Source organism: Diabrotica undecimpunctata, chromosome 10 (genome assembly GCF_040954645.1).
Source record: "Diabrotica undecimpunctata isolate CICGRU chromosome 10, icDiaUnde3, whole genome shotgun sequence".
Classification (NCBI taxonomy): domain Eukaryota; kingdom Metazoa; phylum Arthropoda; class Insecta; order Coleoptera; family Chrysomelidae; genus Diabrotica; species Diabrotica undecimpunctata.
Window position 1 is genome coordinate 47,283,801 of NC_092812.1, and position 17,807 is coordinate 47,301,607.

The following is a 17,807-nucleotide window of genomic DNA, read 5'->3' on the forward strand; positions in this document are numbered from 1 at the left end:
AAAGGGGCATTGTCGAGGACAAGAAGGATTTGCATGGGTAGGTTGTTTTGCTGTAGATATTTTTTAACAGAAGGGGCAGACACCAGGTTTATCCACTCCATAAAGAATTTCCTGTTAACTGACGCCTTTGGATTTGCTCTCTACATAACTAGCAGTTTTTCTTTTAAAATCTTATATGACTTAAAGGCTCTGGGATTTTCAAAATGGTACACTAGAAGAGGTTTGATTTTACAGTCGCCACTTGCATTGGCGCAATGTAGTAGAATTAATCTATCTTTCATAGGTTTGTGACCTGGCATCTTTTTCTCCTCTGCCGTTATGTAAGTCCTATTCGGCATCTTTTTCCAGAAAATCCCTGTCCCGTCACAGTTGAAGACTTGCTGGGGAATGTATCATTTGGCTTCTATCAGCTCGGAAAACGTTTTGATGTAAACCTCAGCTGCTTTCACATCCGAACTTGCTGCCTCACCATGTCTGACGATGGAGTGAATGCCGGTCCTTTTTCTAGAGTTGTCAAACCAGCTCCGACTGGCTTTAAACAAGTCTTCCGATTCATCATTTGTGGAAGTGTGTGGGATCTGCTTCAGCAAATCTTCGTAAATCGCTCGTGCCTTCTTACATATGATGCTTTGTGTTAAGGTTCCTCCTTGAAGCTGCTTCTCTATTATCCACACCATTAGCAGTTTCTCCATCTTTTCATGGAGAGAAGTCCGAAACTTAGAAATTATTGTAACGCCCTTAGCTGGCATTATACCATTTATCACCTCCTTCCGTTTAAGTATATCCCTCCGGGATATACTTAATCCATATCATTATTGTGGTACGCCCGTACATCCTCGCCAAGTAAGTTACTCGTACACCTTGCTCACGTTTTGCCATGATTTCACGTTTTAGTTCAATAGACATCATCTTCTTCTTAGAACCCATGGTTGTACAAATAAATGTAATATTTTAATGTACAAAAAGCACAAAACGCGAACCCAACTTATCAATACTTCAAAAATGAGGGAAACAAGCAAAGCAGACAGACTAAGGTCTATAGTAAAAATTTACACAGTGTAAATTACACCGACATCGAGAGTGCAATATGTTTAGTATTATAATCCGAATTTTTGTCTGATTTAACTTCCAATGACCATTTAATTTGTTGGTCCAAGTAATAGTCATGTACAGACTCGTAAAATGATCTTTATGTCGAGGCTGTAAAGATCTATTACCAGTAAAACTACCTTTTATTTACAAAGAAAATTAGAAGTAGTCAAATAAGAGGCATGAATTTGCATAAAAACCGATTCCTCGTATCTCAAATCTTGCTCTCATCTCAAAGCAAAATATCGCTCGCCCCGCGGCTCGTATTTTAAAACACTCGTATATTAGAGCGCTCGTATATCGAGGTACCACTGTATTGCATAAATTCGCAGTAGTTTCTTATTAAAAACGCAAAAAACTAAAATATTAACTTCAATGACATAATCAAAGGTCGTACAAGATTTATAATTGTCATTGAAACAATTATTTCCCATAAAACAATGTTGGAGAACAGGATGTTTCACTAATTTCTAAGTGATTCATAGGAAACCTTAATTGGTTATGAAAATGATAAAGAACGGAACCTTCTATGGTTAGTTAATAGAGTAATATTATTCATGATAAAAATCATATATTTAATAGTAGTTTTTGTTGTTCTAGTCCAAATAAAATGTGTCTGGGAATATAAATGAGCCATAATGACAATATTTAGTGGTATATTTAAGAATTAGTGTTTAATGATGACGAGTGAGAGGTTTACGACCCAAGCTGTCAAGATATATTGCATGCATCAGTAGCCCGGGGTGAGGACAAAAAAAAACGTGCATTAGTGAAGTTTTGAAACCAGCACAGCGTTATGAAGGGCAATGCCTGGAGCTCCAAGTGTGTGCAACTACAACCTGTTGTGTCTAATTTTTATGGCACTTTTAAGGTGCAAAAAGCGGTGTTTTTGTATATTTTTATTTTTATTGAATCAAATCAACATTTTAGGGTAAAATGAGTACAACATTATCAAAGTACATATAAAAAGCTTTAATGTGAGCTGTGTTACATTAAATTTGATCCAATAGTTTATGCAAAATTACCGATTAAAAGTCCAAAAATGTCAATTTTTCGCCAAAGAAAATAAAATGGATAGGTAAAAATGGAATGTGCAGAAGCTGAGAGATGCGATAATTGCAGAACGCTACTCGGAATACATCACTAACAGGCTAAGGGATCAAAATGTAAATGAAGAAGGCCAGACAAATATAAACTCCTACTGAACCAGAATAAAGGATGACACTGAAGCAGCAGCGAAAAATGAAACAGGAACATAAAATTGTGCCCGTAAAAATCATTGGTTTGACGATAAATGCAAGAACGCAATAGAAGAAAAAAATGAAGCCTACAAAAAGATGCTTACCCAACGAACTAGAACAACTGTAGGGAATTATCAGACAAAGAGAAGCCAACAAAAGAGGATACACAAAAAAACGAAACCACTTACATAAGGAACTTAAATATATAGAAAACCCTAACAAAAAGTAATGAAAACATGTTAGGATGTTTCGAAAGAAAAGTACTAAGGCGAATCTCTGGAGCAGTAAAAGACATGGAGTGTGGAGAAGACGATACAACTTCGAACTTTATAGAATATACCAGGAACCAGATATCGTAAAACATATTAAGAGAAGACGTTTGAAGTGAATAGGGCATGTAATGCGGATGGAACAAAATGACCAGAACAAGGTTCCTTGATAACATCAATGAAGACTTGAGAAATATGGGAATACGTGCTTGGCGGAGGAAGGCGGTGGATAGGAACGACTGGGGAGAAATTCTTGAGGAGAGAACCCACGCAGGGTTGTAAAACCAGAATAATGATGATAATTTTACTTACATGATGGACGATGAATATTTTTTAGTTTTATGGGATACATTTTTTAATTTAAACAATCTCATATTCCACAACGGCTGTTAAATTAAGAAAGTTTTGATTATAAAAAATAATATAAGTAGCTATTTATGTAGCTGCACCACTAAACTAAAGCTTTTTGTTTTAATTTTTACCGTTATTATTATTCCTAATACTAAAATCTCTATACACACAGAGAGCATGTTTTATCTGGTTGGATAATTCTTGTGGTCGTCCCCTCCGATTTTTTATAAAGAATATAGCTGTTTCTGTTTTCTACAAGTATTCTTTAATTAAATTAAAAAATATTTTATCTTTTGCCCATAACTGGACACAAAGGACCGCAGCCACTGAATCCTCGCTAAGCCAACTTCTTTGTTTCCTTAATGTCAAGCCGACTCTGGAGAAGAGCCTTTCTGCTGGAAATTGCCATGGTAGGACATTATTTTAGTTGTCTTTCCACCAAAATAAGATGTCTATATTTTTGTCTCCTCGTTCTTCTGCAAAATGTCGATCCAGTTCGTCGTCAGAGCACACCCTTTTCTTGTACAGTGACAAAATTTTGAGATCGTCCTAGCCACTAGAGGACCCAGAAAAAGATTCAACTTCCTTCTTGCGTCTAGGTTGAGGCTCTTTTTTCATATTTTTTATATAATTGTCTCACGGCCCTTTTGAAACGGCCCCATTCCTATAAATCGAAAGTTTCCGATTTGTGTCGGGGATCATTACTAGATAAATACAGTACACCCAATTTGTTTTATTGTAGTATTTGATAATCTTATTTTTTGCTGGTGTATTGTTTTGGTCAGTATTAATTTCTATTTTTTTTTGTCGAGGTAGTCGAGTAATAAATTTATGTACATGACCACACTGGGAACAGTGACACTTTTTCCTTCCTAGTAAGTCTGTAACTTTTTTGCAGGTTTTTAAAAAACCTTCTATTGGTTTTAGTAAATCTCATTCTGCTTCTTGTATTCTAAATGGTATTAATTTTGAACTACTGACACAGAAGAAAATAGGAGAAAAAAAGTTCTTTTTATTTACCATGTTCACGGTTAGATTCAAAGCTACCATCATCTGGTGGTGTTGCCTTAATGTCAGGTAACGGTTTATTAGGAGGACCTAAACCAAAATGAATATGAAGTAATAATCACACTAAAAATAAGATAGTTAGAATATCTGAGACCTGTAATGAGGGGATAGCGATATGTGCTAAGATTGATAATATAAGACAAGAAGAAGGAGGAAGGGATGTTAGAAGAAGCAGACTTTGTGGTTAAAGAATTAAAGGGACTGATTTAAATGCAGTTCAATAGGACTTTTCCGAGCAGTGGTAGATAGACAAAGATAAAGAAAAATAGTGACGATGATATCAAACCACCGAGTGGAGGACGGCATTTAAAGAAGAAGAACACATCAATTAGGTACATATTACAAAATATATACAATACTGTGCAATATAAATAGTTCTACATTATCATAGTTCCAAAATTGTAAATATTGCGCAGTATACATACTTTTCAATGGCACTTGGCAACAAAATTAATGTTGAACGAAATAATTTGTCAATAAGGATACTACATTTAAAACACATCTGTAAATATTTCGCGGAATTTTTGCCAAAGCCATTTATTTCTGGTATACATCATTTATTGCATGTTATATCAAGATGACAGTTGCTTTTTGGTTTTTAATACACCGTCGATTTAAATTTGATAAATGTTTTCTGTTCCTGACAGGAATTGAAAACTTTTTTATAGCTAATCAATGTATCAATATATATTCCAAGTGGATTATTGAAAATAAATGCCTCTAGTGAAAATTACAGGTTTTTATCAAGAGATCAAGAGCGTAGTGTTAAATAAAAGGACAAGGTTTGTTGTCACAAGAAATGCTAATTTTAGAAGAAAAAAAAAAGAAAAATTCCCCTTTTTTTCTATCCCTTTTTTATCTCTAATTTTATTCATCTGTAACGCATCTTCGTTTATGCATCTGTGACGTCTACAAAAGGCATCTTGTAGCGATTTAAAAAATATTTATATAACATTAAACAAAATTAAAAAGAGGTCATTTTTCAGAATTTTTATTTTTAAACACTCATCCCCCGCTTTGAATTTTGTTGAGATAGGTTCTCGTTATTTATTTTCCATTCATTTCAGATTTTACGATATGCTAAACACAACATAATTCTTTTTGCTTGAAAATCAGCGCCTAACAAATTTACTTCCAATCTATGTAATAAAACGTTTTTAATTGTGTAGTTGTTTACTTTATTTGAATTCAAAAAATATCTTTACTACATCGTAAAAGTATAAATAGCAGGTATTAGACCTACTAAAAGTAATAAACATTGATAAAATGATTCTAATTTTATGACACTATTAGAAAATTACAAAAAATACAAATATTATTTTCAAATACATTAATTGCTAGAAAGGACAATATGTAACTAGAAAAGTGAAAACAAACTCTTTCTTAAGGCCCGTTTTCACACTACGTCTTATTGTACGTTTTGTGGGTCATATAAAACGTACGACAAGATGTACGTTTTGTCCAGTGTATACACACCACGTTTTTCCTTCCGTTTTCTACCTCATTTCTAATTCAGAGTCTTGAGTTGTGTGAAGTTTGTTTAGTGTTTTTTTTTTATTATGGAGGAAACACGGCTGCTTTCTTTTATTTTTTCAACTATAAAGTTACTACGACTGAGAAAAAAGGGGATGAAGAGGGAAAAGACAAGATGGTCAAGAGAGTGGGCTTCTAAAAAGAAGCCCGTATTCCCACGTCTCGTTACTAAAAGAGGCGAACCAGATGACTGGCGCAATTATTTGCGAATGGACACCTCAGCCTATTGTCAATTGCTAGAGTTGGTAACACCATACATATTGAAATAAGACACCTCATGAAAAAAGCCATTACACCCCATGAAAGACTCACAGCAACTCTCAGATATCTTACAACAGGACGCAGCGTCAAGGACTTGGAGTTCACAATCATAATATCCAAACCAGCGTTAAGCCAAATAATTCCTGAAACCTGTAATGCAATCTACTTAGTTTTAAAACATAACTACTTAAAAACTTTTATACAATTCAATAAATTCCCCGAGAAAATCGTGGGTGCATTGCCGCAAATCTGACATTATTAGGCTTTTTTTGGGAAAAATGAAACGAACTGCAGTGGAACTATAATAGTCGTCAAATAAGTCAAGATCGGACGACTTGTCTGAACATGTATTTTCACGTAACGTTTTATCCTATCAGTTCTCGCAAAACTATGCTTCTCCCATCATTTCTACGATCTGACCTGATTTTTCTGATTTCATTTCGATTCGACAAGACGTACGTTTTGCTGTTTACATGCCACGTTTTATTGTATAGGTTTTGTCCTATCCAACAAAACGTACAATAAGACGTAGCGTGAAAACCGGCCATTAAATTAGGTATCATAATAATAATCGAATAAAAAAATTGATTTACTAATTCAGGCACTTTTTTGCTTTATTACGTATTGTTTTCAATAACTAGGCTTTCTTTGGTATTTTTTATCTTATGAGCTCACATGCACCTTAATGTTATTTATATTCGGAGAAATTAAACCAATTGTTTGACTTCTTTCTTTATATTACTAACCTAAAGGCCGGTTTTCACTGGGTAAAGCTTCTTTCTTGGATCCGAGATTTAAAACAAATTCATTCAACAACGAAGACAATTTAAAAAGAGTTCAAAATCAAATTCAGGATGAACTAGTTAATCTTATAGAATATCAATCTGCTGAAAATGAAACCGTTAATGAAACAAACGAAAATATCGAGAAGGACCTATTGCACAATATAGAAAATTACGATATGATTTGGCAGGCTGTTGATACATGTGTAAAAACTCTTTGCATGTGACAAGTCCAACGGCAGTCGCCATCTCCGAAATCAAAATGTTTTATGAAGAACCAAACCTTGAAAGAAAAAAAGGATCTTCTCGTTTAGTGGGGCGAGAGGCAAATATTGTATCCCTGGTTATCTAAATTATCCAAAAAGTATTTATGCCCATGTGCCACTTCTGTTCCATGCGAACGCTGTCTTTCTAAAGCAGGTCAAATAGTAATCGAACGCACAAACAGGTTTAAATAAAAAATTATAGCAAAGATAGTATTTTTACATTGTAATAGTGATTTACGAAAATATTTTACTTTGTATTTTCTTATGTTTAATAAAATCCCAGTTAACCAAGTTTGGACTATTTTACTAATATATACTAATAAGTACCGACGACTATTATTATTACCTTTTAAATACCAACCACTAAAGTCACAAATATTGTACTCTAGCTGAAGACTAAAAGTAACAAAAGTAACGAGTATAAAGTACCGGAAATTGATATTTAAAGTAACGAATCGTTACAAATATCCAAAATTAACGAAATTTTACATCACTGCCCTACAGCATACAGTTACACCAAGAATTGACAATCGATGATTATCATCGCAAATAGTTTTTGTCAATGGTCCCAGCAGCAAGTGCATAGCGACCGATTTATTTTTTATGTCCTTTTTTGGGGATGAAGCTAGAAATTACTATGGTATTGCTGGGACTGACGGCTATTAGTCTAGGCGGGATCTGTTTTGGATTGGACATTTTCCATAGGAAGCTATTTTTTTGCTGGAATCCCTTCAGGATGTGCCCAATATCGATAATCACGATATGCGCCAGTCGCAAACCCTGTGCTAAATTTTTTATTTAACAAGATCTGAAAACAATTGAAAATTTCTCATTTTTTTGCTTGTATTTTCGTTTATAATTCGGAAAATATTGATCCTAGAGAAAAAATTATAACAAGTTAAAAGTTTCGTTATTCAATTTTACACAATATTTCGTTAGCTAGAAATTGAAAATTTAATGTTTATTGTTGAAAAAATAGCAATAATTGGAAAAAAAAAGTACAAAAAAATGAAGTTAATCCTTTAAATGGTTTTGACTTTCTAAACTTGACTTACAAGCTCCGTGACGTGATTGGCCCTATGTTAGTGCTATATACATATTTGCATTTTCTGAATAATAATTTGCCATTACAGCTACGAAATGTTCCACTTAATATTAGGCATAATAATTGCATATTAATTTTAGCGATTAGCTATTATCAGCGAATTAGCATTTCATTGCATATCGTTATGGTATATATTTTGTGTTAGTTATTTATTGAATAAAAATAATTTTTTTATATTATTACACAAGACTAAGTTATTTTTACTTACAAAAATTGAAGGTATTACCGAAATTTGAAGAAAACTAATAATGTCTCGGAAAGTAATGAGTGCATATACAGAGAATAAAATTTGAAGAAAACTAAGAATATCTCGGAATCATAAAAATTAAAGAGTATCATAAATGAAATATTTTGAAAAAATAAAATGGAATTAAATCCCTTTATATACTTTTCATTAATTATATTTTTCTTTTCAGGACTTCAAACCTGTGCCTTATCCTAAAAATCAATACGGCAAATTCTATACAGGAGACTCATACATTATACTAAATGTAGGTATACACGTAGAACTATAATAAAGAACTGAAACTAATTATTGACTGATTTTAGACTAAATCTACCAAAAGTGGTGCCAAAGTACATGATCTTCATTTTTGGTTGGGTGCTGAAACCAGCCAGGTAAATATATATCAGACATCACACACAATTTATGTGTTTCTTAATATACAGAGATTTAGTACCGTAATTACACGATTTTAATTTATTATTTGTATGTAGGATGAACAAGGATCAGCTGCCATATTTACAGTTCAGTTGGACGAGTACTTGAATGGAGAACCAGTTCAACATCGTGAAACCCAAAACCATGAATCTCAACTCTTCTTATCTTACTTCAAAAGCGGTGGTATTCGGTACCTTCCTGGTGGTGTTAGCTCTGGCTTCCACCATGTTGATCCTAATGCTTTCGAGAAGAGGCTGTTCCAAGTTAAAGGCTCCAGAAATATTAGAGTTAAGCAAGTTACTCCATCAATTGCCTCGATGAATACTGGTGACTGCTTTATTTTAGACGTTGGAAGAGATATTTATGTTTACGTCGGTACTAAGGCCAGAAGAGTTGAACAACTCAAGGCTATTAATGCTGCTAACCAAATTCGCGACCAAGATCATGCCGGAAAGGCCAGAGTAACCATTGTTGGTAAGGCTAGAACAATAAATCATACAATGATCAGAAAATAAAGTTAAATTTTTACTTATTTTAGATACCTACAGTCCAGAAAGTGACTATACTCAGTTCTTTGAAGCCTTGGGCGAAGGTTCCAGAGATTCAGTTCCCGACTATACCACCAGTGACGACGATGAATCTTTCGAACATACAGAAGAAAATCACGCTTCACTTTACAAGGTATCAGATGCTACCGGCTCTGTTCAAGTAACCAAAGTTGGACAAAAACCTTTGGAAGCCAGTTCATTGGACCCCAATGACTGCTTTATTTTAGATACCACTGATGCCTTATTGTATGTATGGATCGGCAGCAAATGTGATGAAAGAGAAAAGAAAGAAGCCATGAATAAAGCTGATGGGTTCCTTAATGCGCACAATCACCCTAAATGGACACACGTTCAAAGAATTGTTCAAGGAGCTGAGCCCACTGCGTTTACACAATATTTCAGGTAAAATATTATAGTATTACCTCTATATGCATGCAATCTAGGACCATCTAAGCGTTTAGTCCGTCTACTACCATTGTTATTCATCACATGTCTGATTCAATTCCACTTTATGTGTCCTATTTTTTCTACAGCATTCGTAATCTCGGCTCTGGCTCTTATAACTGCACTTGAATTGCTTAACTTTAAATCCAATCTCAATCCCTACATCGCTCTCTGATTGGCTCTGATTCTTCCACAGATTTTTTGGTAAGTGTTAAATTTCTGCATTAAAAGTTAACACTGGCAGCACAAATTGTTAAAAAATGTTCCTTGTAAGGCATATTGGCATATTGGTTTTAAATTTTGTAGTTCTTAGTTTGCCAATTATATAGGTCTTTTATTTCGCAGGTAGTTATTACAACTTCTTTTTTACGTCGTATATGCATGTGCTGATTCAAAGGTCTATGTTTGTCATGTGCTGTATTTTGTTAAGGTTAATTTTTAAACTAAGCGTCTACCTAGGTTGCCGCTGAGTTAAGTATATTTAATAACTGTAGGGCTTCTTTGAAATTGTCTCAAATCAGCATGATCTGCTCAATGAAGCACAAGTGGTTTAATTTTTCTCCATATGTTGATTTCCATGTTCTCCCACTTAAGTTTCTGAAATATATATTCTAGCAGCATCATAATAGTTTGTGGTCTGTGGTCTAAACAGGTTGCACTCCAAGTTCCATTTTAAAAATTAGTATATTAGTATGAAGTTGCTATTGCGCTTTTACATGTTTTTAATTATTGTTGTTTTATCTTTGTTATACCCTATAATCAGCTAATGGCATCTTAATAACCATCACCAAATACGTATTTTTCAGAAATTGGCGTGCCTTTGGAGAAACCCACCCAAGATTACTCCGGTCTGTCAGCACTTCAGCTCACCTTTACCATTGCCAAATTCGTTCAAGATCACGCAGACTTAAAGTCGAAGAGATTAAGGACTTTGAGCAGGAAGACCTCTGGGATGATGATATAATGGTCTTGGACGCTGGTGATGTTGTATTTGTTTGGAACGGCAAAGGAGCTTCAGACGATGAAAAATCTAGAGGTCCTAAATACGTGCATGTAAGATTATATTATAAAACATTACCTAACTATATTATTATATTATTCGGGTGTAATATATTCCGAAAATACTTAGTAAGGGAACCAGACATAAAACAAATAAGATGCCGTTTAATTGAAATGTTTTCAAAACTGTTTTTTTTGTGAGAGTTGATTCAATAATTATAAAATTAAAGCTATATATATACTCTTTGCCTATTAATAGATAAAATGAAAGATGTTGAGTATATAGATAATACTTATCTAATCTTATCTATTATACGAAATATATTAAATAATATTTTTGATTTTATAACATAAACTCATAAATTACCAAAATAACGGATATAACTCACATAATTCTCCAGGGGGTATAAGTCAGTTATACCTATGAAAAAATACGTCAATGGTATCTGAAGGAGATACAGCAGACGAAACGTTAGAAACACTTCCAGATCAAAGTCTACAAGCTGTGAAACCACTATATCATTACAACAACTCGAAGCCTACTGTCCTTGATACATTTATAGAAGAAGTTCAAGAAGTTTGTTACACCCTTTCTTTAAGATTTTGTTAATTCTCAGGTACAGCTGCATATTATAACACATAACATAATATGATACATCGAAGCCCAGTTCTTGTTATCTATGTAGAAAGAGTTCAAGATGGTTTGTTACACCATTTCTCGAACAATTTACGTCCCCATTCTTCGGTACAGCTCTATAATATTAGACAATATAACATAACACATGGAAGCTTGTAGGAATTGTTACCTATGTAGAAGGAGTTCAAGAAGATTTGTTACACCATTTCTCGACGATTTTGTGTCCCTGACTCTCAGATACAACTACATATTATAAGCATATTCAAGAAGGTTTATTACAATATTTTGTTTCCCTGATTGTCAGCTACAGCTGCATATTATACACATAACATAGCTATACCTATATGGAGAGAGTTCAAGAATTCTCAGATTCTAGGATAGAGCAACGTATTGTAACACATAACACTTTGAAGCCCACAGTTCTTGATGCCTATATAGAAAAAGTTCAAGAAGTTTTGTTACACCTGTTAAAACTTTCGAGCATCCTCGTATACACTTAAAGTTAGTTTACACTACCTTCGTTTTACATCTCTTGAGAGGGGCTGCAAGTAGTTGCGGACAGAAGAAGGTCTACTCACTTATTCTCTTAACATGAACCATCAGACAAGAGCTCTCTTTTTTAAGTTTTTCTTTATATAATTATTTAACATGTTTTTTTTTCAACAATACAATTTAAGTTAAGAGATTTTGTTTTTGTATAATTACAGAACGTGCAATTCAAATAATATTTAACTACAACCCCTACAACACCTTTTCTCGAACATTTTGCGTCTCCTATTTTCAGATACAGCTGCATATTTGTTACTAAATCCCACTTTTGTTTTCAGAAAATGTTGAATCGTCAAGGTCGTGAAGACGTACCAGTAAAAATAATTGAGCAAGGTGATGAACCAGAAGAATTCACAATGCATTTCCCGACTTGGTCAGCAGATCACTGGGACAATTTACCAGATGTAAGAAGCTACATAAAAAATGAGGAAGACTGAATTCTGTTGTCATGATTGACCAACCTGTCACCTGTTTTAAATAAGGCTTTTACGTTACAAAATGTGCGCAAAAATATTAAGCTTTAACATTTTTAAATATGCATTTATATAGCAGTTTTACTTTTTTATATGCCGCTGCTTTCGGTAATATAGACCTAGTATCAAAATGATTTTTACAAAATTAGAAACAACTTATAACTTGTGCCTAATAAAAAGATTTTAAAATAATAAATTGAAACATTATCAAGTTGAAACTTTATCTGTACTGTTTGTGTACCTATCAGTGTTATTTTTTAAAATGTATTTTTAAGCTTGTGTGGTTACAAAAACTATAATAAAAATATTATACTTTTTGCTTTAATTTATTGATCCAATGAAATATAACTTCTGTAAAAGAGATATGTTACACGAAAAAAGCAAGAAAGTTGTGGAGACTTGTTAACACTTCTACTAGTGGAATTACTAATGTGAATGGTAATAAAGAAGGGACATATTATGAAGTAATAATATAATTATACTTCTTTTTCGTATATTGATGGAATATGCTAGTAAATACTAACTTACTTTCTACGTCCGGATCACTTCTTCAATCCTAATACTAATCATATTCCGCCTCTTGATCTGCAAACCAATAAATGTCCAGGGTTTTGTATTTAGTCACGTCACATCTGTCCTCTGAATACCCTCATCTTTTATAGTATGACTTACATCGCAACGAGTCACTTAAAGTGACCTCCATATGATTTAAATTAATTTTTAATGTAGGTAAATATTATTTTTGATTTGCGGCATCACCTGGCAAAGTTTTCCTCCAAAACTGAAAACGACATCGTTCTGCAGTAGCTTTTAATTGTAACCGCGACTCTCGTAAAACTTTAGGGGAGAAGGGGGATCCTTGAGACATTGATGTTGTGGGTAAATTTAAGGACTCGGGTTGGCAACACTGACATGAAAACATTACTACTCACACTATTGTAGTTCAGTCTGTAGAACAGTGCAGTAAAGGGTTCATGTCATAAAGGGAAAAGTTAGTTTTTGGTGGTTGAAAGTCAAATTTTTGGATTGAAGGTAACATGAGTTTTTTATTAGAAGATAAAACTTAGTATAATTAACATTGCTACCAGTTTTAAGTCCATTTATTGCTGTATAACCCGTACTATTTACATTTCTTACTGATGGCACTCTTAGGTTATATTATTACATTTAGTCTGGACACATCGAGTGGGGCACTATCAGACAAACGCAATAGAAAATAGAGACACTTTTTTGAAATAACGTGCTTAAAAGTTATATATATATATATATATATATATATATATATATATATATATATATATATATATATATATATATATATATATATATATTTAGTTATTTAGTTATATATATATTTATTATGAGTTATTTAAAAAGGGTTTCTCTTTGTTTGTCTGGATTTGATTTGGATTGTCTGAAGATGGTAAGAAATAGGAAGAAAGAAAAAACAAAAGGAAATTTCCATGCCGAATCTACGAAAGAATGTGTAGCGGCCATCCTAGATGGTGAATCGATAAGAAATGCTGCTAAAAGATTTGGAATAAAATATCAAACTGTTGGTATGTACGTTAAGAAGTTTAGGGATAACCCAGATGGCGAACATGATATGAAATTGAGGTATATTTAATTAAGTGTTCAAAAATATTTTATGGTCTTAACAATCTAGAAACTCGAAAACTAGCACATGAGATGGCCAAAATGAACAATATTCTGTCCTAAAAACTAGGAAGTTTCAAAAATGGCAGGAAAGGACTGGCTATACGGTTTTATGAAACGCCACCCAATATTATCTCTCCGTGCTGCTGAAGGATGCAGTATTGCACATGCAAATTCCTTTAACAAACATAATATGATTCCTTTTTAATAATTATGAAAAATTAATCAAAAGATACCCAGAACTCTGTGACTCATCCAGGATTTGGAATATGGATGAAACAAAAACTGAAACTAACCAAGAACCTTCTCGTGTGATTTCACAAAAATGCCAAAAACAAGTAGCAGCTGCTGTAAGTGGTGAGAGAGAAACTCTGTTTACTACAGTTTTGTTTATAAATGCAGCAGGAAATACAATACCTCCTGCTCTAGTATTTCCGAGAGTACACTTCAAGACCACATGATAAATGGAGCACCAAACGGGACATTGGGTTTGGCTCATCAGTCAGGTTAGATGACCACTTCTAATTTCGTTCATGTGATGCAGCATTTTATAAAATGTTCAGGTTCCTCTGAAAAGAGAAAAATGCTTCTAATTTGCGACAATCATGAGAGCCACTTGTCAATTGAGGCAATAAAAATAGCAAGAGCTAATGGCGTGCACATTCTAACAGTTCCACCCCACTGTAGCCACATGATGCAACCACTGGATGTGAGATTGATGAAACCTTTTAAAACATTTTATAACGCTGCAGTTGATTCATGATTGAAGTCGAACCCAGGCCAACGTTTTGGAATCTATTACGTAGCCGCATGTGTTGGAATAGCACATGGCCGTGCCATGTTACCACAGAGCATTATAAATTCTTTCAAAAAAACAGGAAGATTTTCAGTTGATAGGCACATTTTCACCGACGATATGTTTGCTCCCAGTTTGTTGAATGATAAATTTAATTTTTGAGAATGTCATCTAAAGTAAATTATAAATTTTTCTACCCCATCGTACCAGATATCCTAGTGCTTCTTTATCAGAAATTGTAGCCCTTTTGCCAACTCCTTTTGAGCAGGGTACAAAGCAACAGAAATCATTATTGTCTTTTTCAATTTCATTAGAACTTCAATACCTATACATTAGGGGTTTGATTAAGTATCATAATATAGTTTTAAATATTGTAATAAATAATTTCTAAAACATTTATATGAGGTTGTCATTTTTTCAATTATGTCTGAAGCTGCCCCATTCCCCGTCTGAAGCTGCCCCATTCCCCGTCTGAAGGTGCCCCCAAGTGGGGCACCTTCGTTGAGCTAATCGTTGTGCCTGTGCTTTCTCTGATGTACTAGTTAAAATACGACTTCTGCCTCTCTTCCTTCCTCTTTGAGCTTGTTTGCATTATGCAGCTTTAGGAAATGGTCGGAAAAATCAGGATTTTCATTGGCATTGTAGGTTCTTGAGTGACGTTAGATTCTTCAAAAGTTTATGGTTTTTCAAAAGATGTAGAAGGAACTTTTGAGGAATGATGAGAAGTGCCTGTATGCTCAATTGCAGGATATTCTTGTTCTGCTGAGGAAGAAGTGCCAGTAGCTTGTGCAGATGCAGGAGGCTACTCACTTATTGAAGATATTAGGAATTCTGCTTCGGTAAATGGCTCACTGTTGGAAGAGTAGATGACAGTCTTTCAAAAACCCGAAATAATTTTCTTCGTTACAGATAAAGGGTAAGCTTGCTTCACAAGATCACCTATACCTACAGTAGATGGATATTGTTTTTCCTTGGTAAGACCAAGACCAAAGTCTGTGACTACAATGTGGCGGACGTGGCGAATGTGGCGTTAGTTTTGACATTGTTTCTTTGTTTACCAACATTCCCATCGATGAAACCATTTCCATCTTTTACTCTAAACATCAAATCCACCAAGACACACTATCTCTTATAAAACACTGCATGTCTAATACATACTTTTCATTCCAAAATCATTTCTATCGTCAAATCAAAGGTGCCCCAATGGGATCTCCCCTCTCTCCCGTAATAGCTGATATTTTCATGGAACATTTCGAAACAGCAGCCCTGTCCTCATCAAATCTCAAACCCACCTGCTGGTTACGGTATGTTGATGACACTTTTGTCATATGGCCTCATGGTAAAGACACGTTAGATCTCTTCCTCTCCCACCTGAATGGAATACATCCTAGTATTCATTTCACGATGGAAGTTGAGTCTGAAGCGTCTTTGCCATTCCTTGATGTTCTTATTCAGAAAAACTTACCTCGCAGTTTTTCCTATTCCGTGTACCGGAAACCCACTCATACAAACCGATATCTTAATGCCCAGTCACATCATCACCCCGCCCAACTCAATTCAGTTGTCAACACTCTCATTTCTCGTTCCATAAGACTTAGCGATAACAATCATAGGTCATCCGAAATTAATTCAATAAGGCAAACACTCTTACAAAACGGCTACCACAAAACCCAAATCAATAAGAGCATTCAAAAACATCTAAACCCCATTCCATCCAAAAAAGAAACCTTGCCGCCGGATCAACCCAAAATCTTTCTACCTTTTATTAAAGGTGTCACTGGCAAGATCAGTAGAACTCTTCTTCCTCTAAATATCAAAACCATCTTCACTACTCACTCCAAGTTGTCCAATCTCGTCAGATCCGTAAAAGACCAAATCTCTAATAAAGACCATGGTGTCTACGAGATACCCTGTTCCAGTTCCCACGTACATACATCGGACAGACAAACCGACGAATCCATAACCGTATTTACGAACATTCTATATCTGTCAAACATTCCGATACTACTTCAGCCCTAGCCCAACATCATATTCAAACAGGCCACAAAATAGATTTCGAAAAAGCAAAAACCATCGCCCCCCTCCGCTCCTTAAAATCGAGAATCATTCGTGAAGCTATCGAAATCGAAAAACGGCCTAACAGCTTGAACACGCGCGATGACGCGAAACGATTGCCGGCAACATGGCGACCCCTGCTTCAGCGACCTCCCGCCCACACCGCTCAGGCCACGTCAGTTCAGACCACGTCAGCGCATACCGTTCCCGCGCACACAGCGAGTATAAAAGCAGCCACACAGGGTAAGACCGGTTGTCACTCGATACTGAGGAGTAGGCAGATTGAGACCTCAGTGCCGAGAGACAGTTCTTGCAATACAGAACACGATACTGGTACGTCTCGAGTGAGGGGAGTATGCAGATTGAGACCCCGAACCGTATCACTCTTGATAATGGCTCCAAAATGGGTGCCGAAACGTCGAGTAATAAATTCTCAACGCGGTTCTTCCCGAGAACTAAGTAATTTTCATTCATCTGACCGCGGAAATTTATCCGAACATTTTATTCGCCTCTACGGGGAGGAATTTTTCATTCTTACTAAATCTTTTTCTAATCTTCTAACACGCAAATACCGTCTTCTCTGTGACCTTGCTTTTCTTAAATCGCTCTAATTTCTATCTTGTGCTCTCGAATAGCACAAGATAGAAAAATATGGGCGCAAATTATAAGAACAACGAATAACTAAGACATCGTCGAATAATAATAAGAACATAGAATAACATTGAAATAAGGGAGGCTGCACCGTAATTGGAAACGGTTGATAAAGCTGCACATGATGATATATATATATATATATATATATATATATATATATATATATATATATATATATATATATATAATGGCGTAACTCTTGGTTCGTCTAAGTCGGGGTAACGTAAGTCAAGGTATTAGGTACTATATAGGTATATATATATATATATATATATATATATAATGGCGTAACTCTTGGTTCGTCTAAGTCGGGGTAACGTAAGTCAAGGTATTAGGTACTATATAGGTATATATATATATATATATATAT

The 17,807-nt window shown here is 34.6% G+C and overlaps 1 protein-coding gene across 1 annotated transcript in view; it reads left to right on the plus strand.

The window, feature by feature from the left end:
* The window catches only part of Gel (Gelsolin), a 53,869-nt gene extending 41,276 nt beyond the window's left edge, over positions 1 to 12,593 (plus strand). Inside the window, exons 3-8 of the mRNA XM_072545936.1 lie at positions 8,382 to 8,456; positions 8,515 to 8,583; positions 8,683 to 9,100; positions 9,165 to 9,576; positions 10,425 to 10,671; positions 12,082 to 12,593. Of these exons, the coding sequence (XP_072402037.1) occupies positions 8,382 to 8,456; positions 8,515 to 8,583; positions 8,683 to 9,100; positions 9,165 to 9,576; positions 10,425 to 10,671; positions 12,082 to 12,240 (1,380 nt within the window). The 3' untranslated portion in view covers positions 12,241 to 12,593. The remainder of the gene's footprint in view (positions 1 to 8,381; positions 8,457 to 8,514; positions 8,584 to 8,682; positions 9,101 to 9,164; positions 9,577 to 10,424; positions 10,672 to 12,081) is intronic.
* Positions 12,594 to 17,807: the final 5,214 nt, after the last annotated feature.